The sequence below is a fragment of the Lagopus muta genome, chromosome 1 (assembly GCF_023343835.1).
Source record: "Lagopus muta isolate bLagMut1 chromosome 1, bLagMut1 primary, whole genome shotgun sequence".
Taxonomy (NCBI): Eukaryota; Metazoa; Chordata; class Aves; order Galliformes; family Phasianidae; genus Lagopus; species Lagopus muta.
In genome coordinates this window covers 127,426,601-127,454,355 of record NC_064433.1, presented here as the reverse complement: position 1 = coordinate 127,454,355, position 27,755 = coordinate 127,426,601, and the positions used below count along the sequence as shown (strand labels likewise).

The 27,755-nt window shown below is 40.3% G+C and overlaps 2 protein-coding genes across 8 annotated transcripts in view; one reads left to right on the top strand and one right to left on the bottom strand.

Annotated features, from left to right (window-relative positions):
- Nucleotides 1-636: 636 nt before the first annotated feature.
- Nucleotides 637-18,081, top strand: GYG2 (glycogenin 2). Of its 2 annotated transcripts, none has more exons than XM_048934525.1 (9): nucleotides 637-909; nucleotides 7,100-7,230; nucleotides 9,241-9,415; nucleotides 10,679-10,841; nucleotides 11,373-11,499; nucleotides 12,424-12,646; nucleotides 13,784-13,924; nucleotides 15,604-15,714; nucleotides 17,350-18,081. In XM_048934525.1, exons 2-9 carry the CDS (start codon nucleotides 7,226-7,228, stop codon nucleotides 17,509-17,511), a joined length of 1,107 nt encoding a protein of 368 aa, XP_048790482.1. In that variant the 5' UTR covers nucleotides 637-909; nucleotides 7,100-7,225; the 3' UTR covers nucleotides 17,512-18,081. The 2 variants fall into 2 exon arrangements, with proteins under 2 accessions (XP_048790482.1, XP_048790481.1); XM_048934524.1 differs by having other exon boundaries at nucleotides 7,089-7,230.
- Nucleotides 18,082-18,180: 99 nt separating this feature from the next.
- LOC125688425 (arylsulfatase H-like) overlaps nucleotides 18,181-27,755 on the bottom strand; it is a 29,417-nt gene continuing 19,842 nt past the window's right edge. For 4 of the 6 annotated variants that reach the window (XM_048934517.1, XM_048934515.1, XM_048934518.1 and 1 more), the window contains exon 11: nucleotides 21,842-25,844. In XM_048934517.1, coding sequence (XP_048790474.1) covers nucleotides 25,474-25,844 — 371 coding nt within the window. In that variant the 3' untranslated portion in view covers nucleotides 21,842-25,473. The other 2 variants (XR_007374717.1, XR_007374716.1) reach the window with 2 other exon arrangements.

The following is a 27,755-nucleotide window of genomic DNA, read 5'->3' as shown; positions in this document are numbered from 1 at the left end:
CCCACTGAAAGTGTTTAACTTCCTCAAGTACTCCATCTAATGACATCAACACAGCAGTGTGCAGGCACTGCTTTCAGTGCTAATTTTGCTTCTAACTAGCATAACTGGGTATTTATACAGGGAAGGAAAACAAAGTAGCTGTTAGAGCTCCAGACCACAGAATCACAGAGTTGTAGGGGTTGGAAGGGACCTCTGGGGATCATCGAGTGCAAAGCCCCAGGTTGCACAGGTAGGCATCCAGGTGGGTCCTGAATATCTCCAGTGAAGGAGAGTCCACAACCTCTCTGGGCAGCCCGTTCCAGTGCTCCGTCACCCTCACAGTGGAGAAGTTCTGTTGCATGTTAGTACAGAACTTCTTATGTTCAAGCTTTAGGACGCTGCTCCTTGTCCTATCGCTAGAAGCCACTGAGAAGAGCCTGGCCTCTAACTGTCCCCGGTCTCCCTTCAGCTTTCTGGCTCACGGCCAACCTGCTGTCCACTACGACAGCCACCGGCCCGGCCGAGGTGAGAGGAGGGCCAGGATACGGACAACGACGAGAGAGCACCGCGTCACATTGCATCGCGCCGCGCCGTCAGGCGGCGCCATAGCGCTACAGCCACGCGTGGGGGGCAGCGGGCGGCCCAGGTGGGCGGCAGGTGCGGGGCTCCGCGCTCCTCGGGGCCGAGAAGGGAGCGACTCCCCCACGTGAAAACTGGGGAGGGTCGCGTCGCGCCATCCCTGCCGTTAATGCCGGTTTTCCGCCCCTGCGCACAGGAGTCCGCGCGAGCGTAATTCACCTCCCACTGTTTTCAGCGGGAACGAGGCTAATCCCATTTGGTGATTTACCAGCCCGGGGAAGCAGGCGAGGCGGGCGGCAGAGCTCGGTCCCCGCCCCGTTCGGCAGTGGCTCCGCGGCCGCACGATGTCCGGTGAGTACCGGTGAAGCCCTCGCTGCGCCCGCTCGCCCCCGGCTCCCCGCTGCACCGCACGGCGCTCCGGGCTCGGCGGGCTCCTCGTACGGCTCGCCCCGACGGCGGAGCGCGCTGCCAGCGGCAGGCCGCGCTGCGATTAGCGGCTCCGGATTAGGGTTGGAGCCATCTGGCTGGTGGGAGGAAAGGGCCCGAGGGGTGGGCGCCTGCTGCCTGCCCGCGTGCTGCTCGGCAGGGCTGGGCCCGCCTGGGGCTTCCCGAGGGGCAGGGGCACACAGAAGGGGACTGTGTTGCAAGGTTGTTTTAAAAGTTGTTTTGCGAGGAGTGAGGAAACTGAAGGTATCTAACGGCACGAGCTACGAAGTCCTCTGCCTTGTCCTGCCGACTGCTGTGTTCCTAGTTCAGTATGTTTTTTTCCTCAAAATGGGGTGTTACTCTTTTTATGTCACTCATCTGTGTATCATAATATTGTTGTGTTTGGTTTTTCACGGAGATTGCTTGGTGTCTCCTGTGTAACAGGATTGCAGGGTATTGACACAGGATGTAACTGTTCCTAACTGGATGATATTTAATAATGTCTGCACAAAATGAGAGAGAAGTCCTCGCTGTCGCCTGTCCCCACGAGTCCTAATCCTGCCTGCTGACATTCAGTGCTGTTTCAGTAATGGGTGGTAGAGAACCTGTGTTTGGATCAGGCAGAACTTCATTAGACCATGAGAAACACTGCATGATGTCAGATGTTGATTTGTATTCTCTGTGGAGGTGTTGGCAGTGCCAGCATAAAACTCATTGTCAGTGTAAATGTTTCCTCTCTTGGACCCAGACCAGGGAAGCATGGGAATTAATACTGCCAGCTCATTTGATTACTATAGGGAGAACTGCCTATTTGCTGAAAATCTGCATAACAATTTCTGATGGTGGCTTATGTAGCTGTTTTCATCGTTACTTGTTCTGCTACTTGTAACAAAATCCATCCTGACTGCTTCTGTAGTCCTGGGTGCCGCTGGAGCAGAGCGTCCTGTTCCACATGCTTCTAGTGATTAATGCTAAATCAGAGGTCAGGAAACTTGTGACCAACAAGAACATGACCAGCAGGTCGAGGGAGGTGATTCTCCACCTCTACCTGGCCCTGGTGAGACTGCATCTGCAGTACTGTGCCCAGTTCTGGGCTGCTCAGTTCAAGAAAGACAGGGCACTTCTAGAGAGTCTGGCAGAGGGTTGCAAAGATTATTAGGGGCCTGGAGTTTCTGCATGAGCAATGGGGCTTTTCAGCCTGGAGAAGAGATTGGCTGAAGAGTGTTCTTATCAACACCAGTAAATATAAATACCTGTATCAGTATAAGATCAGAGTCAAATGGATGGGGCCAGGCTTCAGTGGCACGTGCAGTAATAGAACAAGGGGCAGTGGGCACAAACTGGAACACAGGAAGTTTCCCACAAACATGAAGAAAACTTATTTACAGTGAGGGTGACAGAACCCTGGAACAGGCTGCCCAGAGAGCTTGTGGAATCTCCTCTGCAGAGATGTGAGATCTACCTGAACACTTTCCCATACAGCCTACTGTAAGGAATCTGCTTTAGCAGGTGCTTAGACTTGATCTCTCGGAGCCCCTTCCACTCCATATGGTTCTGTGATTCTGTGACTTACTTTGCAGCAGTCTAATGCACCTTCACAAAAAAGGCCTGGCCCAGGCTGTAGTGTGCCTGCCCTACACAGATGGCAGCTGCAACAGAAGGGGAAAGTAAGATGAGAACAGCAGATAGTATCAGCGAGGAATGTGGGAAAACATTGAGCCAGTGTTAGTTTGCCAGGCAGAACACTCAGAACATAATCAGCCTATTGGGGATGTTTAGCTATTTTATGTACCCTTCTTAAGATAGCATCATGTTATTTAGAGTAGTTTTGTAGGAAAGCTGTAGTGTATGAATCTCTGGCTCCCATTGCAGTTATTGCAGTTGCAGAGTGGGCAACTTGGCAAACTGAAGTTGTTACTCTAGGAGCAACTGCTAGAGCACGTCTAACATTTCTCTATCAGGAGACAGAAGTATGTTTACAAAGCTGTGTCAATTGGATTATGAAACTTGGTTTGAAGCTGGTAGGTGTACGTGTTTCATTTAGTGCTTATTACTGAGTCACTCCTACATCTCATTGGTGTTTGATCATTCTCTGTCTCCCTTTTACCCTGACCATCAAAGGGAGCACTGCTCAATCTGCATGCTGGTGTGGATTCCAAGGTTTTTATGCAGCCCTAGAACTGGTTTTCAGGTCTGTTTAAGAATATTGCCTCTGGCAGGTCTGTCTGAAGTACTGCTGTGAGTAAGTAGCATAAGAAGTTGGTGCTGTCAACTAAAAAGCTGTAACAAATTTCACACAAAATCACCCAGCCTATTGCGGTTCATATAACTTTGGTGATTGATTTTTACAGGCCACTCTGCAGCTTTGATAGCAGCACAGAGAAGATGGGAAAAGTAATTTGCTTGAAAGTCTGACCTGTTCTGAGAAACTATTGCAGTGCCAACAGCGATTTCTAAATTTGCATCTCCAGGTTGCTGCGTGGTAATCTAGGCAAGAGAAGTGAGCAGACTGATACATTCATACAACATAGTTATAATGTGCTTCTGATCGTACACAGACTTTTCTTGTAATTCACAGAGTCGCCGTAGGGCTCCACAGCTTGAAAACAATTTGCTTGAAAACATAATGCTGTTCACACTAGGTATTTCCTGTGAGAAAGCCTGGTGTAATCCAGCACAAAGAGCTGAAAGCAAAGTTGCACTTGGCAGTGAAAAAAAACATATATATGCATATGTATAGTCACAATGAATTTTAAATACCCACACCCCTGGCCTCCAAACTTGATAGATCAAATATTGCTGCTTTTGCAACTTGAAATCAGTGGTGAGTCTCTCAGTACATTAAATTTTATGCAACGTTGCCCTTGATTTAATTTAAATGGAGATTTCAGGTGAGGAGTTTTCTTATACAGCTTGGTATGAAAATCTGATCTGTAGTTTTGACTTTTTAGAAATACAATTTTTACAGGGGCAGTTTCGAGGAATATTCTAAACAAGGAAATTCAAGTAACACTTCTGTCCCTTGAAAGCATGGTATGAGATGAAAAAAGACGTAATGATAGAATCTTTTGATTTTAACTGATACTTCTGCATGATTTTAAAACAGCAAGCATATGCTTCTTGTTGCATCAGTAATGTTTTAATGTCGCTTTGTTTCAGTCAGTAGTTTGACTGCCTGTTTAATTAACTTTATAATGGTTTCCTGTATTAAGAGGACCATAGTATGTGTCCTACAGCAGATTCTCAGAAGAGGCGATTGGTTTATTTTCCTTGGCAAGTATTAGCCAGAGCTCTTAGAAGCTGTTTGCTTCCTTGTAGTTCTGACCACAGCTTTGCTCCAAGAGGGACTGAGCAGGAAAGCATGTGTAACTTGCCATGCCAACCTGCTGAACTGTTCCTTGAGTAGCTTGTGTAGTTCTGGATGGGCTATTTATGCAAATATTTGGTTTCTGTAGCGAAAAGAATTTGCAGAGGCAATAAGGAGTTTGTGCTTGGTTTTATGGTTGTTATTTAAAATAGTGTCTGAAGATTTAAACACCTACTGGTTTCACAGTTTGCTTTCTGTACTAGCCTGCCCCCCGCCTTCCTCTCAGTAGTTGTTTTATTACCTTTTTATTTATGTATTTATTTTTTGGCTGGAGATGCTTGTTGCCCAACACAAAAGCATCTTTCTTTGCTGAGTCTCGGTGCCTTTTGAGAATAATTTTATTGCTCGGGTGACCTTTGGGTTTTATGTATTTGTGTATGTGTGTGGCTTTTCCCCCTTCTTTGGGGGGTGTGTGGGAGCAGTATTTATTTTTAATGCATGCCTGTATTTGTTTAATCTCTTGGAAAACTGCAGTAGGAACAGCTAATGTGAACAACTGTCCTTACAAACCACTCCCTGTGAGCATCTCCTGTTCATTTTCTGAACTTCCACAACTTGCTCGAGCTGTTGTGCTAACGGGAGATGCAGATGTTTCCACAGCGAAGGCTCCTTTTTACTTTACTTGCATCTTCTCAGAATTGTGATTAAAACGGTTATTGGAATTTGTTTAGCTGAAAGATCTGCAAACTTTTTTATGTTTTAATGAATGGTTGAGTGTTCAGATTAGGTTTCCCACTATTGAAAAGAGAATGGCCAGCAGAATGAGGGATCTGATCCTCCTTCTCTACTCTGCCCTGGTGAGGCCACAGCTGGAGTTCTGTGTCCAGTTCTGAGCTCCTTGGTTCAAGAATGACAGGAACTTGAGAGTCTGGCAGAGCGCTATAAAGATAATTAGGGGCCTGGGGCATCTCCTTTATGTGGAAAGGCTGAGAGACCTGGGGCTGTTCAGTCTGGAGAACAGAAGGCTGAGGGATGATCTTATGAATGCTTGTAAATATCTAAAGTGCAGGAGGCAAATGGATGGGACCAGGCTCTTTTCAGCAGTGCCCAGCAACAGAACAACAGGCAATTAACACAAACTGGAACGTAGGAATTTCTGTATGAATATAAGGAAGACCTTTACTGCGAGGGTGACAGAGCAGTGGAACAGGCTGCCCGAGAGGCTGTGGAGTCTTTCTCTGGAGGTATTCAAGACCCACCTGGATGCTTTCCTTTGCAACCTGCTATTCATAACCTGCTTACCTAGGAGTTGGACCAGATAATCTCCAGAGGTCTCTTCAGACCCCTATGATTCTGTGTTACTGAGATTGTCCCGAGTTACAGGGACATGTGGTAGTATAAAACTGTAGTGCCGAGTTCAGGGTCTGGCTGGAGATGAGTGAGTGGCAGAAAAGAAGCAGAGGGAGAGGTCAGCATGCCAGCAGGTCTGTGTTTCCTTCTGGATATGGATGATGTGGAAAATGGAAATGCTTAATATCCAAGGGTTTATCACAGGCACCAAGCATACTTCATTGCATACCTTAATGTTATGCTATATTATGTTAGAGGTTTCAACTCGCTCATTTTGGCAGCCTGTTTCTGAGGCAGTCATGAGGTCATTCATTGGGCTCTCTGCCACTGGTTCTGTGAGATTCTTTCACAGCGTCTCTCACAGAGCCTGGAAACTGAGTGACATGGTGTTTTGGTGTTGTTATATAATAATGAATTTAGTATCACTGTGTGTCCCTTGAAGTGGTGGTGGTTTTCTATAAGTAGCTCAACACAAACACGGAAGCTCTGTTGAGCTCACTGGAATTCCCCTCATCCTGTGTGACCCCATTGCTTAGTTCTGGTTAATTTTGCAGCTGAGCTATTCCTTCATCTCTGAGAGATGCCGTTCACCTCACAACGTTTGAGTTGTGAGTTGAGTAGCTCACCCCAGAACTACAGTAAGGGTGGCTCTGTTGGAGGACAGAACTGAAGAGCAGAAGGTAGTGGTACTGCCAGATGCCTGGTATCCCTACAGAACACACTGTATCTGATGTCGTGCTACAGTGTAGTTTTCCTTCTTTATTTAGAGTGACTCTTTTCTTCCAAATGTTTACTGATTCTGAAGAACTTTTTTTTTTAAGTTACTTAAGCTAAGGATCCTTAGCTTTTGGTAAGGGATGCCAACCCTAACATCACTTTCTCCATGCATGTTGGTAGATACCAGTTGTTCAGCCAGGTACTCCATTACAAATTGGATAAAGCAAGAATGTTCCTAAATGTTTATTCAGTGAGGTCATGGAAAGAAGGATATTTCAGCTTACTACTTTACATCCTGTGTTTTTTTCCCTTAGCTTTTGGCACTGTATAAACAGAAAGGAAAAAATAATCAGTTGTGTTACATATTATGTGAAATAAATGTACAGTCTAAATACGTATAGATCAGCTCTTTCAAATTGCCAGTAAGTTTAGGCAGATGTGACTTAGGGAGTTACTTGTTTAAAGCTACTCTGAAAACTTCATGATATTATGCGAATGACACAAAAAATAACAACATCCAGAGGCACAGATTCTGCAATCATATTTACTGGATTTTTCTATTCAGTTTTGTCCTTTGGGGGAGTTTGGAAAAGAGAGAAGCTTATCGCAGGAGCTGCAGGTTGTTATAAGCTGTAGCCTAATGGCTAGCTGGAGGAGGGAGATTGTAGGAACCTGCCAAAAGAGCTTACATTAAATCTGTAAAGTGACTCTTCTAAATTTTTATTCACAGTAACGGATCAGGCCTTTGTGACTCTTGCTACTGATGATGTGTATTGCCAAGGAGCTCTGGTTCTTGGACAGTCATTGAGGAACCATACAACATCTAGAAAACTAGCAGTACTGATCACACCAGAGGTCTCCAGTGGAATGAGGTAAGAATTTGTGTGCTTTTGAAGGCTCACAATATGGGAAAATAAACAGTAACATAAAAGATTTTAATGGGTTTCCTTAGGATTTCACAGCATTATGAGTAGAAATTCCCTAATGGCTAATGGTTTCTGAGGGGAGTCCCAAATCACATCCAGGGTAAGGCTGTGTGCCTAGTAAGTGTTTACTTGCAAAAGTAGAGCTTGTGGATGGAAGCTGATACTTGAGCCCATAATTGGGAACACCAACTGAAAATTTATAAAAAACTAGAGTTTTACTGTCTTGCTTTTTTTTTTTTCTTTTTCCTTCTCTAATTGCTTCTCATTTAGAAAGAGCAAGATATCTACCAGCCACGACATTAGAACTCTCCAAGACATCAGTGGCTCAACTTCAGATGTCTTCAGCGTGATGATGAGAAATACCCTTCTCCCTCTTTTTAAAAATCATTGTAATTCTACAAGCATGGCAGAATTGTGTGTACAGAAATCTCAATTAGATCAGTTGAACTTTAGCCCTGATATTTGGAGAACTGAGCTTTTTTAATTAAAAAGAAGATGACATGCCACAATTGCTTGTGCTCTTAGTTCTGCTGTGGATTAGGAAGTGTGCAAGCTCCCAGCTTCTATATGCTGTGCAAAATTGATAACAATACATCTGTCTCAAGAAACATATTTTCCATTTTTTTTTTTTTTCTTAAAGCATGAGCTTTGTCAGAACGATGTAGTCTTCCTAAGAGAAGTCTATTTTCTTTTTCTCTCTTTTTTTTTTTTTTTTTTTCCTCTTTCCTCTTTTTATGAGGGGGAAAAGCTTTTTTTTTTTTTTTTTTTTTTTTAGGCAAGGTTAGCACTTGAAAATGTTTGTCTCTGAACTAACCTTCTGTATCTATATTTAATACTTTCACAGTTAACTTCTGCCCCTCATATATCAGTCAAGCAAAATGTAGTGACTTTGAAATCTAGATAATAAGCACAGGCTTTTTTTCTTCTGTGTTTGAGTGACAGCTAGGAGTTTGTAGTTGATAGTGTAATATAAATAAACTGTTTTTAAAAGCTTTTTCTTCTTGTACCTTGTAGGAATATTATCTCCTTTGATATCCTCTATTAAATTTGTGTGGAAGAGATGATCACTACTACAAATAATCTCAAATTAGACTTCAAGGGACTGGAGCACCTCCCCTGTGAAGACAGGCTGAGGGAGCTGGGCTAGTTCAGCCTGGAGAAAAGAAGGCTGCGGGGTGACCTCATTGCAGCCTTTCAATACCTAAAGGGAGCCTACAAACAGGAGGGGAATCAGCTCTTTGAAAGGGTTGATAACAGCAGGACAAGGGGAAATGGTTTTAAGTTGAGGGAGGGAAGATTTAGGTTGGGTGTCAGGGAGAAATTCTTGACAGAGAGAGTGGTGAGGTGCTGGAACAGGCTGCCCAGAGAGGCTGTGGATGCCCTGACCCTGGAGGTGTTCAAGGCCAGGTTGGATGGGGCCCTGGGCAGCCTGGTCTACTATTAGATGGGGACGTTTGTGGCCCTGCATGTGGCAGGGGGCTGGAGATTCATGATCCTTGAGGTCCCTTCCAACCCTGGCCATTCTGTGATTCTAAGAAGACTTCTTTTCTCTGTGCAAGTATGTGCTGTCTGTTTTAAAGGCTGTTTTTGCTCTGGCACAACAGGTGCAAAGAGACAGTACCTGCCACGTCCTGTACGATGTAGAGATGGTACGGTATGTATGGTATGGTGCTGTCACAATTGTGAAGAAATGAAAGCTCCTTTAATTTCTGTCAGTGTTTCTATAGGAGACTAAGTAATTAAGGTGTGGGTTGATTTCTCCTCTGTACAGTACCTTTAGGTTTTGAGATGGGTTGGCCCCTTACTGAAAGAAGCAGTGGCTTACAGCCCGGTGTTATTCTAAGCATCAGTCTAACCTTTGTTGCTGTCACAATAAAAGCTGTGTCAGTGTTTTTATGAAAAAAGTGGTGAACCTCAATAAGTTCCCTTCTTTCTCTCCACTGTTTGCTCTGGTAGGTCTGTCCTGCGCAGCGTGTTTGATGAAGTCACTGAGGTGGATGCACTTGACAGTGCTGACTCGGTCCGTTTGGCTCTGTTGCAGAGGCCAGAACTGGGTGTAACCTTCACTAAACTTCACTGCTGGACTCTTACTCATTATAGCAAATGTGTCTTCATGGATGCAGATACCTTGGTGAGTAGAGCTCCCGGGAGCTGTGGTGTGGTTTGCGTCTGTCTTAGACGTGCTCTGAGTGTGTGCTTCCTCATCTGGCAGCCCAGTGGCCTAGCAAGTGACTGTATTTGCTGGGGGTCATAAGGCTGCAGAGGCTCCAGCTGGATATTTTGACTGACAGCTTGGCTGCCTGCAGAGAAGTGGATCCTGTTTCGAGAGTAGCTTCCAGACTGTCCTCGAAAGATATCATGAACACATTGTATGCAAATTGGCTTCTGACAGATGTTGAAAATAGTTCTCTGTCAAATTCTGCTTGGAATTACTCTGGTCAGGAAGGCTGGCAAGTTATAAAAAGGAGAGGAAAACAAAACATTATCTGATGTATGGAGATTAAGAAAAAAACAAGCTGTAATTTTGACAAGGACAGTCATGTCAACCTTTCTCTGCAGCAGTTAAGAGTTTCATTCTGAGAGAGTGGGATGCGTTTTGATTTAATAGGATTATATTTGTATTAGAAACCAAATCATTCCTCTCAGAGAGCGAGGGGAAGAGTTTATGATTTAAAATTGAAAAAGGCAAGTACTTGGTTGTGGTGTTTGTTTGTTTGTTTGTCCTGGTTTTTTTGTTTTCTTTAAGTCAATGAGATGATCCTTCTTCTAAGATTTACCCCCCTATTTTTTAGTGTCTCCATTTATAGTCATTATGAGTGGGGTACAGACTTCTAGTGGCTGCACAGTCATCTTTCCACTGATTTTATAAGTGATCTGGCTCAATCTGATTGATTTTTTCCTGTTTCATTGTGAAGCTCTAAAACCAACCCAAAGCAAGACTCTGAGCTTAACTTACTTTAGAAAAACAGTTACAAGAGACAGTTGTTCTGTTTTAGTCTTTAGCCAGTCTGCTGCTAAATCAAATTACTTGGATTCTTGGCTTTGTTGTGGATACTGAGAATAATGGACTTCGAGAAAGTGAGCTTAGAAATAAGGAAACTTTCACGATAGGATACTTAAAGGGACCTTTTGACCTTTTGAAGGATCTCTGACACTCATGAAATAATTTCATGGGATTCGCACTTCTGTCAGAGAAGTCAAGGAGAACCACAGTTAAAGTTACTTAATTACATTAAAAAAAGTTATGAACCTTGGCATGTTTGCCTGCTTTCATGTTCTGCAAGCTATGCGCTTGGTCAAACTAAGAATTGAATTTGGTAGTAATGATGTAGCTACTCATGTTCCAGAAAAACACCTTTTGTAACAATTCACCTTTTTTCCTACATTCTCCAAGGTGCTTTGCAATGTTGATGAATTGTTTGATCGAGAAGAGTTTTCAGCAGCTCCTGATTCTGGCTGGCCTGACTGCTTTAATAGTGGTGTGTTTGTCTTCCGACCTTCTTTAAAAACTTACAACTTGCTGCTCCAGTTTGCTGCTGAACATGGCAGCTTTGATGGTAAGAGATGAAATGCAAGAAACTAGATTCAGTTTCTTTGAGCCATTTTCTCCATAACTTCCATGCAGTCTGACAGAACAGAGGAAGGCAGGAGTTCTCTGAGCTTTAAGTAATTGAGCCCCTACAAAAATTTATAGTGCAGATCTTTTCATCTTACACAGTATTTAAGACTCATTGAATTATTGCAGGCTGCACTTCCCAGAAAAGTACAACAAAGAGAGTCTGAGTCTTGCTCAGTAAGTTTTAATTTTGCTGTCTTTTAGGATAAAGAAATACAGCTGATCTGCTCTGAGGGAGGCAAAAACCCCTTCTTACTTCTTTCTTCATAAGTTATAGTAGGACTCCACTTAAATTGAAATTGCACTGAAGTGGATCAGGTATTACTTGCACCTGCTCATCCGGCCATACTGTCAAGTCCAAGTTGCACTCCCATGAATGCCCCAGTATAATTTGCATCCTTGTACATGACATTTTGACATAAATTCAAATATAATTATACGTTATGGTAATACTGTTTTATATATTCTGTAGGGGGTGATCAAGGCTTGTTGAATAGCTTCTTCAGCAACTGGGCAACAGCAGATATTGGCAAACACTTACCATTCATCTATAACTTAAGCAGTAGTGCAGTATACACCTACGTTCCTGCTTTCCATCAGTAAGTAGTGACGCTTTTGACTGATTGTAAATCTTTGTAGCTTGCTAATAATAAATCATCTACTATAAAAGAGAGAGAATGAATAATTATGGCATATTCCATTGATCTGAATCTCAGTAGTAGGAAATAGTATATTGTATAAAAATCATGGGTTTAAAAACTTAAAAACAATATGAAAATTTATTGCATCTGGACAGATAGAAAGTCCCAAAGTGAGCTACTATGTCTCCTATTCTGCTTCAGAGAAACTTTTCTCTAATTTGAAGGAATGAAGATTACTTTAACATCAGGTTCTAACAGCTTTACTTGGAAAGTTATTCCCCCCCCCCCCCCCCCCTTTTTTTTTTCCTTCCCACTCAGTTCTGTGGGAAATTGTTGGGGTTTTTCACTCTATTTATTCGAAGAACCTTTTATTATGTTCTTCCTTGGAACAAAATTTGTGCTGGTAATTGTAATACATCAGTTAGTTTGGCTAGAGAAACTTTTCTGGCAAAAAGTGAGTGGTTTTGGGGATTTAGTATGTGCCATGAATTACTTTTACAGTTGCACAAAACATGCAGTGGGGGGTGAGCTGAGAGGGATGTACTTCTTAGTCATTTTCAAAATGGCATCAGTACTAACCAATTCTGTTGATTTGGTGTTTGAAGTGGTTTTCATTCAGTTGTGAGCAAAGCGTGCGAGAAGACTGGAATCAGGACAACATGAGCCTTTCAGTTTCCTTCAGGAACTTTTCCACTAGAATTAGTAGCTAGAAGTAATGGCAATGTTAGCCTTTTCTTTTACTGCGTACTACATGAGGTACTATATTTTAGATTAAATGTATTTTTGTTGCAAAGTACTCTCACCACACCAGTGAGAGTAAGCGTATTACTTTAGCTAAAAAATCATCTTTAATGTATGGTTTTGTATGTTTAATTCCTACAGTTTTGGTAGAGATACCAAAGTTGTTCACTTCTTGGGAGCAACAAAGCCCTGGAACTACAAATACAACCTTCAAACAAAGAGAGTTATGCAAGATGGCACCACCTCTGGATCTTTCCATCAGCTGTCATTTCTTGCCCTGTGGTGGAACATATACAGTGCCAGTATATTGCCGTTGTTAGAAAAGTTTCAGAAGATGGAAGAATCAGAATCTGAGGAATGGAAGGTAACTATCAAGGAGTTTGTGGGCATATACTGGAATCACAGCAAAAGTTCTGAAAATCGTGTTTGCCAGAGGAAATAATTATGTGGGAAAACATGCGTGTCAATTGGTAACAGGTTCCTCTAAAAGCCATCTCTGCTAAACTAACAGTTTAAGAAAGATGTCTGGCACTTGTAGCTTTACTAATTTTTTCCACTCCCTTTCTTAACTGATGAGGAGTTTATATGGAAGTATACATACATACATTCTGCAAATTAAACACAAAATACAGTGCAAGGTAGGCAGAAAAGGTAATCATCTGACTGTGAAACAGACTTCTGACTTTCTGAAGCTAACATGGTTTATACCTCAAACTAGGCCTTGAACTAGAGTAAAACTTACATTTTCAGACCTATGTTATCTTTTACTTTATAAGCATCGTAACAAATTGGATTTGAAAAGTCACTGTTTAATTACATTTAGGGTATTATATGAATTGCATGTCATCAAGTATTTACTGTACTCTTTACACTTCTTTTCGTCAAAGGAAGTGCAACAATGTATGGTTTTCATGAATAGAATAAAAAGCTGTTGATAAATACTTTCTTGGAAACCTACATTATAAACTAGTAAGTAGAAGCAGGATGCAATTCTTAATTTGGTATCAGATGAGACAATTTAGGTCACTTTTATGCATATATAAATATTTTCTTAGTGTTTGTTGAATATTAACTACATTGAACAAATTGCACAGTCCCATAAAATTAGTTGGACAATTACCATCAAAGCTCTGGAAAGGAATTTGGTTTATAAACCTGATGAGAGATTGGAAGGCAGAGGAATGAGTGGGTGGGTTTTGATCTTGTATTTAATGTGCTCCATTATTTTATTATTTTTTTTAATTGGGCAGTGAATAAATATTTCAGCTAGGGTAGCATGAAGATAGAAATATCTGCTGGATTTACCCCCCTGATGATGGCAGTGTAATCTTCAGTTAATAAATCTAAATTGAAATATGCTCTGAATCTGTGACCACAATTTTTTTAAAAATGTATTAACTTCAAAGTTGAAAACCACACATGGAAATGAATCTGTTCTAAGTCAGATAGTGATTTCCTGCAGAATTTTATTTCATTGATGGGTTGCTCTTGTTTTTGCTAGCATACTTTCAGTGGAGTTGAAATTACACTGAAAAAAGTTGATCCTTCTGTGGCCAATTCTCTGCAAATGCCTGTATTTCCAGAGCAGGCATATGAAGCAGATCCTACACCATGTTCCTCTGAGGAACTCGGTTTCAAAGCTGTAAGTATGCTGTTTATTCCTGTATTAAGTAACAAAGTAAAATGATATACTGAAATAAGTTGGGTTTTTTTTGTGTGTGTGTTAGAATTTTCTTGCTATCATCAGAAATAGTCTGAAGAACATTTATTTGCTTTAGTTTTTAGTCATGTCTGCTGGTCATATCCAGAGGTTGAGTTTGCACTGAATCTTACCAAGAAGCTCTATATTGAAAATAGGTCGGTACTTAATAAAACATAATAAAAAGAAATTCCATTAACCAGTTAATCTTTTGAATATTCACAGTCCTGTAAATGAATATATCTAAAGCTAGAATATTCCTCTCCCCCCCCCCCCCCCCCTTTTTTTTTTTCTTCCTCAGAAGCATTGACTCTGAAAAGTGTTCCCCAGGTTTCTCTGATTTGGGCAGCAAGGAATATCTTAGAAGGAAATCCCTAATGATCACTGCACTGGTTCTTGTTCTTTTGTCACTCTTCATGTATTTGGGTATTTCTATTGCAATGATGCTCCTTATTTTGTGCAGGAATTTAACTGGAGATAACAGAACAATATTTCTGAGCTGTAAGTTGTTTGTATGATGAGCCACGACATAGCAAGGTAAAACTGAGAGGAAAAAAAAAATAAAAATCAGTGGCATAACGTCATCTGCTGCTTTGATTTGTGGGCCATTCTCTAGAAAGATAAATGTTTTATTATATTCAGCGTTTCTGCACTTCAGATTGTAGTTACTCCATAAAACTGTATGCTCTGCTCCCTTCTTTTCCAGCCTGAGTGAAAAGAGGCTGAAGGAAAACTATAAACATTCCAGCCTTACTGTTCAAATATCATTTGCTAATAATTTTAATCTTGTGTGCCTGATGCATCTGTCTGTTGGAAGTACTCAAGTCAAATAAGGAAACGTTTTTAAGATGCTACTTGGGGTAAAAAAAAAAAAATACATGTTCATTTAAAATACTCTCATGCACATTTAAACATACTGCACTGTAATTAAAAAAGTAAAGCAGGATTGGTTTATCAGAAGATTGTATTAATTTGAAATGAATAGAAAGATTCTGTTCTGAGGAACACCATCATCTGACTATTGCATAGCTTCTGTAGTCTTGTATAGACTGTTTTGCTTTTGACTGAATAGACTTCAGAATGGGGGCTGTCTACTTGTTTATTTTGACATCTAGCAAAGGCAAATACTTGGGGCGGTATTTTTTGGGCAGCCCATTTTAATTTTGTTACAGAGCACAACGTACTGTTCTTGTTCTATACTTACAAAGCTCAAGTTACAGAGCAATCTAGAATCCTGAATCCTTTTTTTTTTTTTTTTTTTTTTTTTTTCTATTTAAATTTGGCCTTGTGAATGGTAGGCATCTACTGTGAGCTAGTTTTCCAAGCTGTTCCTGTAATCCCTGAAGAATGCCAGACAGTCTTGCAACTATTTTAAAGATGAGATGAGCTGCTCTCTGGAGATGCTTATCCTAGACTGATTATAGTAGGAGCTTAGATTCAGTGCCATTTTGATAGCTAAAGCTACGTGAGATGAATTTTGTCCTTGGTCACATTGTACTCCTGCCCTCTGCTTTCCCAAATCCCAAGACTGAGGTCATTTTGTCTTGTGTGCTTTCTCATTATATGGAAACTGGAGAGGGGAAAAAAGTTTTCCTAATAAAAACTCATTGGTTGTGTTCTAGCAACCTGTATATGAAACTCAACAGCGTGGTTCCAGCATTCATCTCTCTGAACCTGACAGACCTTCCAAGCAACTTGCTTCTCATCCAGCATTTCAGGAAACCTCCGAGCTGGTACATGTAGCTTTCTGGATTATACTTCTATTGCTAATTGCATGCATGTTGCTGTTGCCAGCGTCATTTTAGGAAATAGTGACTAACTGATGCAGCATACCAATACATTCTTAAATCTTTGAGCAACATAATTAATTTATTAACCTCTTCTGATACTGGTGTACGTTCCATTCAGCTCATTTTACTTCTGGGTTTTAAATGTATAAAAATGTGTGCTATTAATTTTAGCTGTGCAATAACGTAACAGCAATGTTTAACAAGCAGATCGTTTTGTTTGTTTTATTTTATGGTGTGTGGGTGGTTTTTTTGCTTTTTTTTGGGGGGGGTGGGGAGATGATGTATTGTGAGTCAGACATGGAGCCTAAGCTGCTTGGCGGTGCTTTGTGATCATGCACTGTGTTTTTTTGGGCAGTATGTCATACTTGGGCAGTATGAAAGCCACTTAGTGCCAAACTTGGCATTAATGGGGTCACAGGATGTCCAGGAACTGAATCTTTTAAGGTGTGCAACATATTTTGCTACTGAGGAAAATGTGAAGTGCTATGGTGAAAGTCTTAAAAGCTAAGAAACAACTTGACAGGTGAAAGGGTAGCTCTTCTATGGTCAGGGGTGTTTAGGCCCTAGCTAAAATTAATTTATGAAAATGTGATGATTACTGTTCTGTTAATAGCATCCAAGGCTGTTGATAATCCTTGCTACAGGTTGAAAAGAAAAAAAAAAAAAAAAAAAGGTATCTTACTGCATTTTTGCAGTTATGTATTTACATACCCTAAGAACTAATAATGTGTATATAGATACATGCACACACATTTGCATATATAGAGTATAAACATGCTTTTCAGAGTGTTTATCCATCTTTCAAGTCATGTACAGACTGGATCCCAAGCAAGGATACATAGGAAGGATGTGATTGTCTAAAATCATAGCATAATGTTTAGAGAGCAAAATACGTTATTTAGTCTTTGAGTACCAGCCTTATGCAAGGCCTGCTCCCCAAATTGGCACAGGCCTTGCATATAATGGATATTGCTGGGCATTTAGGCGGTTTAAGCCTAATAACTGATCAGTTCTGGACATAGTTTTCCTTTTTATTTGGTTGAAATAATTACTAATATGTTATGCATTTGTGCACCTATCTTTGTGCGCTTCATCTTGAACCAGGGTACAGAATTTTGGAGTGTCATTCAACATTTATTAGTTACCATTCTAACAAATAATGTCAGTCTTAGAATTAATTAATTTACTTGAGCTAATGTGGCTCATGTGATAAATAGTACAACCTCACTGGAGTTCAAATAAAATACACGATCAAAAAATACGGGAACTTACGCTCCAATGGAAGTCTGTTGAAGACAATGCTCAATTCTCATTGTATTGTTGCTGAGTGCCAGGCTTTGACTTCAGACAGGTAAAATAAATACTTCGTATGTTCAAAGATGCTAAAGCGATTAGTTAGAAGCATAGAAGAATTGGGAAAATGAGATAGATGGTTTGTTTGTTTTTGTTTTTGTTTTTGCTTGCTTGCTTCTTTTAACTGGCACTTTATAAGGCAGAAATTTTGATTTTTAAGGTTTAATTTCACAGCACTGAAGTGAAAACAATCAAGTGACTGCTTTCCTACTGTTCTTCCCACAGAATGAGATTGCATCTTCTGTTTCAGAGCTCTCTATTCACCTCAAACGTGAAGAACCAAATCCAGAAGATGAACGGAGAAAATGGGAAGAAGGGCGTATGGACTATATGGGAAAAGATGCTTTTGAACATATCAAAAAGAAGTTGGACACATTTTTACTCTAAGATGAAGTGAACTGTAATGACTATCATGATGTTTCTTCTGTAAATAGAACCTTGAATATTTGGATATCTTCATAGTTCATTTGACACCAAAGCTGATGGAAGACTAACAGAGATAGACTCTTGTTTTGTTGTTTCTTTTTTTTTTTTTAATGGTTATGTGTGCCTCAACTTTATTGTTCTCTCATAGTGCCTTCTGAGATATAATGAATGATATTTTCTGAGTATGAAACTCTCATATTTATCACTTTTCCCACTGTTCTGCATAAGTACTGCACAGGAACAGTTGTAAGTGAAGTGTATTGAAAGTTGAGTTTATTTTACATACTCTTACCTCTTAACGAGAGACTGCAAAAACTTCTTAAATTAAAACTTTCTTCTTGAAACCAAGTTAATGATTCCAAGGGCAACCATGGTGTAGACTTCAATGTGAGAGAAAAGTAAGATGAAATTCTGGCCTCATATAAGTCTGTGACAAAACCTTTTCATTTAAGTATAATTAGGTAAAGAGTAAATCAGGACTTCGAGGTCGCTACTGGATACTCTTACTGTTTTATATGGAAACTGCTCAAGTAGCAGTGTGATGAAAAGATGTCTTAAGGTAGTCTTAAGGCAGACTGAAAATGTGTACTAACCTTTTATATTGTTGCTATAGGATGCCGTTCGTGTGTGTTTGTTTTTTTTTTTTAAATATATGTTAGTTTTTACTTCCGTATTCAGCGTTGCATAGTTAGAGAAAGAAATGCTGACTGACACTATGGTGTAAACTTTTCTGGTGCTTTATACTGTTTACAGTACTCTGACTGCAGTTGACAAAGGCATTCTTCTCATTTAATATGGTTGCTCCAGTTTGAGTGCAACTGACATAGTTAGTCCTTGTTTTAGTAAACAGGCTCTTTGAAGATCTTTTAAACAATAGCTGTGTGTGGGAACTAAAAAATCAGAGTGTAGTTTCAGATAAATCTATTGGTGAGACTCCCTTATATTAAGTGTACTTAGAAGGATTGCTTTATGAATTTTGAGTCTTCAAATACGAGTGGTCTTGGCAGCTTTTTTTTTTTTGACAAACAAGAAAGAAACACTTTGAAAGAAAGAAGCTTGATAGACATGCTAATGTGGTAACAGATTTGATACAGTTATGCATAATGCTGCTAAGTCTTCAAAAGAGAATTCTGCAGTGCTGATCTAGGATCTGAAGTGTATTCCAGCCTTGATTTGTCACCAATTTTGGTACAGATAATCAAATGAAATAACTTGGGAATTCTGTTCAACAGCCAGTCGTGTAATGTTAAGCATCACAGAATCACAGAATGGCCTGGGTTGAAAAGGACCGCAATGATCACCCAGTTTCAGCCCCGCTGCTATGTGCAGGGTCGCCAACCACCAGACCAGGCTGCCCAGAGCCACATCCAGCCTGGCCTTCAATGCCTCCAGAGATGGGGCATCCACAGCCTCCTTGACCTGTTCCAGTGTGTCACCATCCTCTGGGTGAAAAAATTAATCCAAATATGTATTGTTGTAAATGTTAATGAAGAAAAAGGTGGGGTAGGAGAGAGAACTTTTTTTCTTTCTCCATCAAAAAAAGGTTGAAAAGAAGAGAAATAACTTGCACAAATTAGGAAAGGAGCAAAAGAGTCAGAAGGTCCCTCGAAGGCAGAATAGTGATCTGAGTTTTTTAGAGTTATATCCCACTGTTAACAATAGTGTCATTACTTTTACTTCTGGGGCTATTTCAGATTTGTCAAATTCTTTATTTCCCATTTATTCTGAGTACTCCTAAGGTGGGAATTGTGGGTCTCTCTCTTTGGTTGGTCTCTTGAAGTTGGTCTTCTAGTCGAAGTTAGGTGTTTAAAGTCAAGTTGAAGAGAAAGATGTCCAGAAGATGACTCATATAAGTTTCTCCATTAATCATAAAAGGACCTATGATAAATTACTTTCTGTTGGCAGGGAACCTTTATATGAAAGTATAAAGGCAGGCACTTTCTGCATTTTGTTTCGAGTGTCCCAGTGCAGCACTACATGGAGATTATACTAGCTGCAGCGTAGTGGCATTTGATCTGTTAATTATTTCTTATTGCAGTAACTTGTGCACTTCTGAGGAAGTCTTCCATTTTCTAAGAATTATTGCTAGTACAATTCAAACAGTTCCTGAAAACTGTATACAACAGTAGGTGACCATGTGAACTCATGTTTCATGCAGCTGTAATTCTGCAATAACTACTAGATCTTACTGCATACATTAATATAGATTATGGGAAAAAATTACTAACGTGAAATCTATAATTGAAAAGTTTTAAAGTAGACATATGACTGTAGTAAAAGGAGCTGTTATGGAACGCATTGGAAAGTGTTAAGATGTAGAATGGTACCGTGTGTGGATTATGCAATGTTTTGCAAAGAAATGTAGCAGAATAATGTCATGGAAATAAAGTAGAAGTGGAAATGGAAAGGTCGTTATGAAGTTGTGCTCATCGAATGATGCATGGTTACAGATTATATTGTGCCAGGGCGTGCTATTTGTGACTGATTGGTTACCTTAATGGTTTGGGTTTTTTTTTTTTTCATTTTATTAAATTGCTTGTCAGACATTTGTACCACCAGCTGAGGAGAAATAGGAGATGCAGATTACAATTCTACAGACTTATGTAATAGAAGCATTACAATCTTTCTTGAATAAGTACCAAAGTAGTTGAGTTGCAGTTTCCCAGAAAAAAACAACTGTGCTTAAAAACTTTGCCCAAGTTTTTGTGCATTGTCTTCATTCAAGAAATCATTTACAAATAATGTTGTATCTTAGTGGATTCTTGCACTGTAATGCCTCCAGAGAGTGAGAAGGGACAAACTTTTCAGTTTATCCAGAATTTGCATGTGCTGTACTTTGAGCAGCTTCCTTTGATCTTTGTGGACATCATTTTACAACTGTGGGGCCACAGGCAGGTTTGGAGAGCGTTACAGGCAGCATGTTACAAACTCTGTGGATCATGGCAAAGTCAAAACATGACTTGGAAATCACGTTCAAACTAAACCTCACCCAAAATTTCTTACACATTAAATTGTGGGTAGCCTCAGGTACTTCTAGGGTAAAGCAATTTAAGAAAAACAAACTTTCTGGCGCTGCCACTGGTTCCTAAAGAAGAATTTGTCCAGGCCCTGATGACCCAAGAAGCAGCTGTAAGGGTTTTGAAAGGCCAAACTCTGATGTGGTATAGTGTGGGAGACTTAAAGTAAACAGGTTGAGTTAAAATCAAAATATGCTTATTCTCTCTTCTTTTGTCCTGGGCTTAATTATTTACAGAAAGACTTAAAAGATAGTTTTATTTGCAAAATTATTGAGTGCTCTTTGTATAATAAACAGGAGATAGTGTGGGTGAGCCACAAGGAGAATTCTTGAAAATCTTAGACGAGTGGGTTGATGCACTTTCCAAGCCTACTGGAAAAGGAGGTGGTTATTCTTGTAATGTCCCTGCTTACTTCAAAGTGTCTAGTGAGGACATTTCCACTTGGTTGTTCTTTTGGAAAAGAGGAGATTTCTTTGTCTCTCTGGCTCAGTCAGCTCGCATGAGTTACGTCTTGTAAGGCTGATATTTGGAGAAAAAAAACCACACATTTATTTCTCTGCAGTGATTTTTTTCTGCCCATGAATATGAGACTGGCCTACTAGCAGGTGGCTTTATACATCTGCATGCTCCTGAAAATCTCCACAAGTCTGTCTATTTATTCCTTAATAAATTTTGTTGTTTTGCTGAGCTAAACTGTTCTGATTCATATGATTTTGAAAATAACGTGAGATGGGCCTGTTCTCTTTATTTATACCTCTAATGATATTATCATTGCGTGAGAGTATTTAGCACAGTCTATAATAAATGTTTTATGTACTTGTTAGCTTTTTTCCCCATAGTTTTAATCACTGTAGAGTTCTGTTTCTGTGATTTCATGATTTTTAAATCGGCCCTGAAATAAGAATTGACTGCTTGGCATTTTAGTTAGCCTATAGAAATAAATGTCAGTTAATACTTGTCACTGAAATACCTTGCATTTTCAGTGTATGGCTGACAAAGTGCTTCAGTTGAAATTCTGTTCATCCAGAGCTGGCTGGCTGGCTGGCTGATAAGTTTTTTTGGTACCAAAAGTTAGAAGGGACAAAACCTAAGCAGTGTCTTACCTCCTGGTATGAACTTCCCACTTGTAAGAGCTATAGCAAAGGTAATTAAAAAGAAAACAGTTTAATTACAGTGATATATAATACTATGAATACAGTGGGGGGGGGAGCAGAGTTGCAAGTCTTATCCTTACCTTTGCTTTGGGTGTTATCAGGACTGTCAGAAAACAGGGAAAAGAATGTAATTCCAAGAGAGTCAGATTTTGATTTGTGGTTATTTTAAAATTTGTATTTATTTTCCCACCCGGGAATGACAGAACATGAACTGCTTGGTGATGTGTTTGTTCCTTTTTATGGGACTATACATGCTTCTGAGCCATGATACATGTAGATGGTTCTCCTTAGATATATATCAGAAACAGGTGATTATTTATTTTAGGCTTAAAGACCTATGATTTTTCAAAGCCTACTCATATTATTAAATATCTGGAACAAAAGTGATTGCTTGTGGTGGGTGGGTGTCTGTATTTCATTTTATAACTTCCTTGAATTGTTTCAGTAGCTTTTGGCTTATAGACACATGGCAGAACAGGTCTTTCAGACTGTTCCTCCAGCCAAGGTCATTCAGAATCACAAGCACAAGTATTTTTATTCCACTTCTTCCTTTCCCTCACTTCTGTAAATGAGTTGCCCCACAAAATTCAAGCTGGATAAAGTTTGAGCTGAAATTGCTTTTCTCAGCTTATCTGTTACAAAATTATTTTGCACTCTCAGATGATGGGATCTGGTGATTTTTGCACTGGCATTCCTCTGGGTTGCACCAGAGAGCAAATTGGCATGTTTGAGGTATTTGAATTTGAAGTGAGTTACTTTAGAAGCTTATTGTCTCACTGTTGTGAGACTCAACAATTACTTTGTTGAGTCAGACTAGCGTAGAGATTCCAAATGTCATTTAATAATGATCAAACTATTTAGATAGAAGTCAGGAATACAGCAGCAATGTCAAACGTTTGTACAGTTCAGCCACAGCTCTTTCAATAGGAACACTTATAATGTTGCTCCCCTCTGCTCAGAGTCTGTAGTTAACTATATGTAGGTGCATTCGCCTGAGGTTAACATAGCCTTGGTGATTTGCCACTTGTCTCATCGTTGCCTATTAGGTGAGTTTATGTAGCACTTCTTCCTTCTACAAAGGGAGAAGCCATGACAAAACAAGGGAGACACCATGATGTTTATTTATGTTCAGAAGGTCATTATAGATTGTTTTTAAATAAAACCTAGGTAACTGAGTATTTTTCAGTGTTACTCAGATGCAAGTGTGCTTTGTAACGTCTGCGGCTAGGATGTGCAGGGAACAGAATAATTGACCTGTTTCTAATTCTGGTAATAATTTACCATGCCTCTACTGTGAAACAAAGAGCAGGCTTGAGTGATGGATGTCCTCCTATATAAGCCAATGCAAATCCCCTCTTCTCATGTTCTAGCCTGCCTTTATCCTGGGGTCAGAAATGTTCACGCTGTGCTTGGAGATGTGCACAGGGGTTTTGTGGATGCACTGGGCTTCCCAGTCTGTCCACAGCACTGTGTCCCTATGCTTGTATGACATGTTGCTACTTGAATACCTCCTGCCATTAGTCCTGGCCCAGCCTGTGACTGGGCACGTTCCTGTGTATAACTAGATAGGCAGGGTAAGGAGGGTGCTGGGGTGAGCTGAGAACAAGCTTATGCTTAACTGGCAATGTAGATGTTATTGACAGGCTGGCTTGATTCTGGAAAACAGCTTTTGGCTCTGTTCCTCACTTAGCAGCAAGATTTCTCCTCCATCCCAGAATCGGCCAGACTAGCTTTAAAATGCCTGGTCTTTTATGCTATGTATTTTCTCTTGTTATGAATCCAGTGAAGTACAGCTGCTCTGGTTTCAACCCTTGTCAGACACAGAAAAATGTCAAGTCTTTTGACAGGTTCTCAGCAAAGCTGATGTAGACCTAAATGCTATCAAGCTGTAAGAACAAATGTATTTTTAGATACTTCTGTCAAACCTGCCATTGAACTGTCCTAGCAGTTCACTGTCAGATTAGCTTTTTGATTTTTGCAGAGTAATATCTGCATAACTTTCTTGGTGTCCTTTTAGAGGAAAGATACCAACAGGAAATAACATGAAGAAATGCTTGTTTGGAGACTGTTTGGTACTGCATCATGGTCACAACCTGTGCTGTTTAGAACAAAAGAACATTGTGACTTAGCACATAGGTGACATCCATGCAGGGGATATAAGTCAGGAGCTTGCTTGAAAGCACTGCAGAAAGCATCTCATCTCAGGCACACGCATGCTGTTTTGTCCTGAGGCTGGTGAAAGGCCTGGGACCTGCTGTGACAGCTCAAGATCTGTGAGAGCTGCACGCTACTCTGGGTTTATCAGCCTGTCAGTTCTGTGCTGCCTTGGCCGCCTTATCTCCTTTTTCTACAAGATAAAAAAAAAATGACTCGAGTGACCTTAGTATTGAACAGAGTGGCACTGGTCTGGTTCTGCAGTGCCGCTAGATTTAAGGAAACGTTATCTGAAGCTGGGCTGTTCTTACCTTTCTGTGCTGCCTTTGAAATCTTGCTGACATTCAGCTAAGCAGTAGGAATGAAGACGCAGTGTTCAGGAAGGTTTAGAGGTTTGAATCTGAGTCTCCGCCACACAATTTACTTCTTTTTTTTGAGCCGGAAAATGCAGCAACCTCTGCCTAAAAATTGGATTTGACACAAAACCCCTGCAAGAACCTGGTCAGGATTATATATTGAGAGATGAATGCAGTTAACCAGAGGGCAGTAAGAGAGGATTAGATATTTTAATTCCCTACCTTTCCCTAATGACTGTACAGAGTGCTGACACTTGTTTGGCTCATAGAATGTGACCTGTACACTGAAGTGATTAGTGTGTGCAGGGGATTTTTTAACACCTACTGAAACCAAAGTACTGTCTTCCAAAACAAAGCACATTTTTAATGGGGGCATTTCAACACTCCCATAAAATCAGGAGCATTCATGCCGAAGTGGGACATGCAGCTTACAGATAGATTGGTCTCGGGGATTGTGAAATTTGGGACTATCTTGTCCAGGCAGCTGGATGATGATTTTCAATGCTCCTACAGGGGAGCTGATTTAACATGGAAGCTGTGTGTCAGTTGGAATTGCAGTGGTTTGGCATTTCAGAATAGTTAGATGCTTAAATGCTGGATTTGGAATTGTAAATTTAGCTACCTAATTTATAAAACACATTTATCAGTGTTGGTTTGTTGGGTTTTTTTCCCCTCTTCTCCAGAAACTCTTACATGGCAGATAAGTAAATGTAAAGATGAGGTAAAATACTGCTATAAACTAGAATGTTTTTATTTCTTAGAGGCCACTGTGTTTTGGTGTGTTTCCAAATTAAATGCACAACTGTGCTGTAAAGCACACAACAGCCTTTTCATTAAAAGGATAAGACCTTGAAGAGAGATCCTTTTGGGCACAGACCTGTTGCCTTAACAAGCATATTACCTGCAACACAGCAGCAATTCAAGTTTAATCTCTTGTAATTCATAATTTTGTAAAGTTGAAAATCAGTAAGGAAAGACACTTTGGTTCAGTTATCTGTGTATTTGATCTAGAACTATCCATTAGAGGGATAGAATTTGCAGTTCACATGAGCAGACCGTGTTTGGAGCATTTCTTAAAAAAAGACAGCTTAAAACTACAGGCTTAGATTGAACAAAAAGCATCACAAATGTCCCTCTCAATTACTCTGGTGTAATTTCTCCCCCATCTCTATATGACTGTAGTCATGTGGATGTGAAAATTGCTACTTTTTTTTTTTTTTAAACTCTATTTTGATTTTGGTATTAAAGTGTGTCATCGGCTTTCTCGCTTTCTTTGTCACACCAACAGAATGGAAATGTGCCACAGCATGGCTGCAACCATGGCTTCCACATATTACTGTAAGGAGACAGCTGCTGTGGGACTGGGGTCAGGGTCTTACGGTGCTCTTCTACAGCTTTTCCTATTCTCTTCATTACAGAATCAAAGAAAGGCTCGGTGTCCATGGCGAGGGGATTTTCCTCTGATGGATCCTGTGACAGATCAAACAGCAGTGGAGGGTCGTGATGGGTTACACCGTCTCCAAAACATGGGCAAATTCCTCTTTCAAAGCAAGCTCCAGAGTCTTCTGGTTGGAACAGTGGAGTAGCATAATGAGCTTTCCATACGGTACCTCCTGTTACAACAGAAGCACATTGAACAGCTTAATGGCAGTAGGCACGGGGGAGATCCCTGAGAAGTTGGTTCAAGGTCTGTGTTATTTGTGAGCGTGTATCGTGGTTGTCACAGACAGAAAAAAAGACATGCTGGGAGCTGGCACGGATTCAGAATGACTCATGGGCACACCTGGGCTGTCGGTACTTGCAAGGCTATTTACACTTCATGGATGGTTAGGTCTAACATTTTGAGTGTAGAGAGAATCTCTGCCTCTTTCCTGTGTTCCTTTAAAGCTGTGTATGCCTCTTTGTTGGGCAAAATGGAAAATGTGTTTCTGGATGTAGGTATGAGTAGCTGGTTCTTCTGTTAGCTCTCTGTATCCAAGCCAAGAACAGCATCTGGACACAAACTGATGCACCACATGCCTGTGCCTACTTTCAAGTATGTTTTCAAATATGGCATTAATGGCTGGCCATGAGAACAAAATCTCGAAAATAGTTTTCAAGTGAACAGAATGAGAGCAATCAGTTTGCAACTTTAGGGCTTGTATTTTAAGTGCAGATCTTTAACTGTTAATGAAAAAATGACAGAGGAAATACAGTTCAAGGGGATATTTGCTTTCATCTCCCCTCTTTTCCCTTTATTCCTCTCACTGTCTTGAGGAAGCACTGTACTGAACTCACTCCAAGATGAAGCAGAACTGTGCCCAGCAAAAAGACAGCAATTGGATACTGCCTCTGAAAATGGGCAGAGAATAAAAGAGGGACTTCAATATTTGGAGCCACTGAGCACAGCTAGCTGACATCTGCATTGTGCCTACACGGCATTTCTGTTTTGGTTCAGCCTGTCTGTCTGTTGTCCCCTGTGCTGAGCTCTGTGACCAGGATTCTGTAGTTTTATTCTTCTGACTGTGCCGTATCACTACAGCTAGGACATGTTTGTTCAATCAAATTAAAAAAAAAAAAAAGCAATGTAAAAGATGATGAGGAGCAAATAACAGACATTAAATCTCAGATTATTTTTTAACTGAACGTCTTCTGTTGCTCGTTGGCTACGTATTTCTACTGCATGCTTTCCAGGTCCTTCTAAGCTATTCTACTGCATTTTTGAGAGGGATGATATCTCAGTGCCTGTGTTTTTACATAGTACATTTAGAAATGATAGATTTTAGTTATATTTTGCTGAAATTGAGAGCAGGGATGCAAAGGTTGGTTTTATAAAGGAAACTGGCTCACTGTTGCTGATGCTTAATGAGGACAGGTATTCCTTAGCTCCTTAGCTTTTGGTGCACGCTTTGCTGTTCTAAGGCTACCTAATTTTCCCTATTTTTGTCTTGTGACAAAAATGCAAGCATTCTCAGTCATATCAGGGTTTCCTAAGTATGGGATTTGGGTCTTCTGTCTGTTGGCTGGGTAGCACAGATACTTACAGAAGGAATTAAGCAAGTAACCTTTATGCCAAGCGCATTTCCCAGATTAGCTGTACTCCTGTAATATAGCTAAAATCACTGTTTAATAGATAAATACGAGATGGACAAGTATGAATTCTTATGGTAGAGAAGTTTGTGACTATTGTTCAGGAAAAGAAAAAAAAAAACCAGTCACTGTTTTTCTTTAATAATTGAGATGAATTCCTCATAACATGTTGCACAGTAATTCAAAGACAGGAGTGTAGTGTCTGAGGAGAATTGTTCACATTCTGCACATTTTTATCATCCATTTTTTCCCCAGCTGCAAAGAATTACTGAAGTTGCAGAGTGGGAGAGAGCCAGGTCCTTGTTAGGTCATTGGGAAGGATACAATCAGGCTGATTGTAATTAACCTGTATTGGTGAGCTGAGTAGACACCTGAGTTATGGAGGGTCATAAAAAATAAAATAAAAGGTGGTGGAAATCAGCACCACTGAAACTAGCAGGGGGGTATGGCCCTTC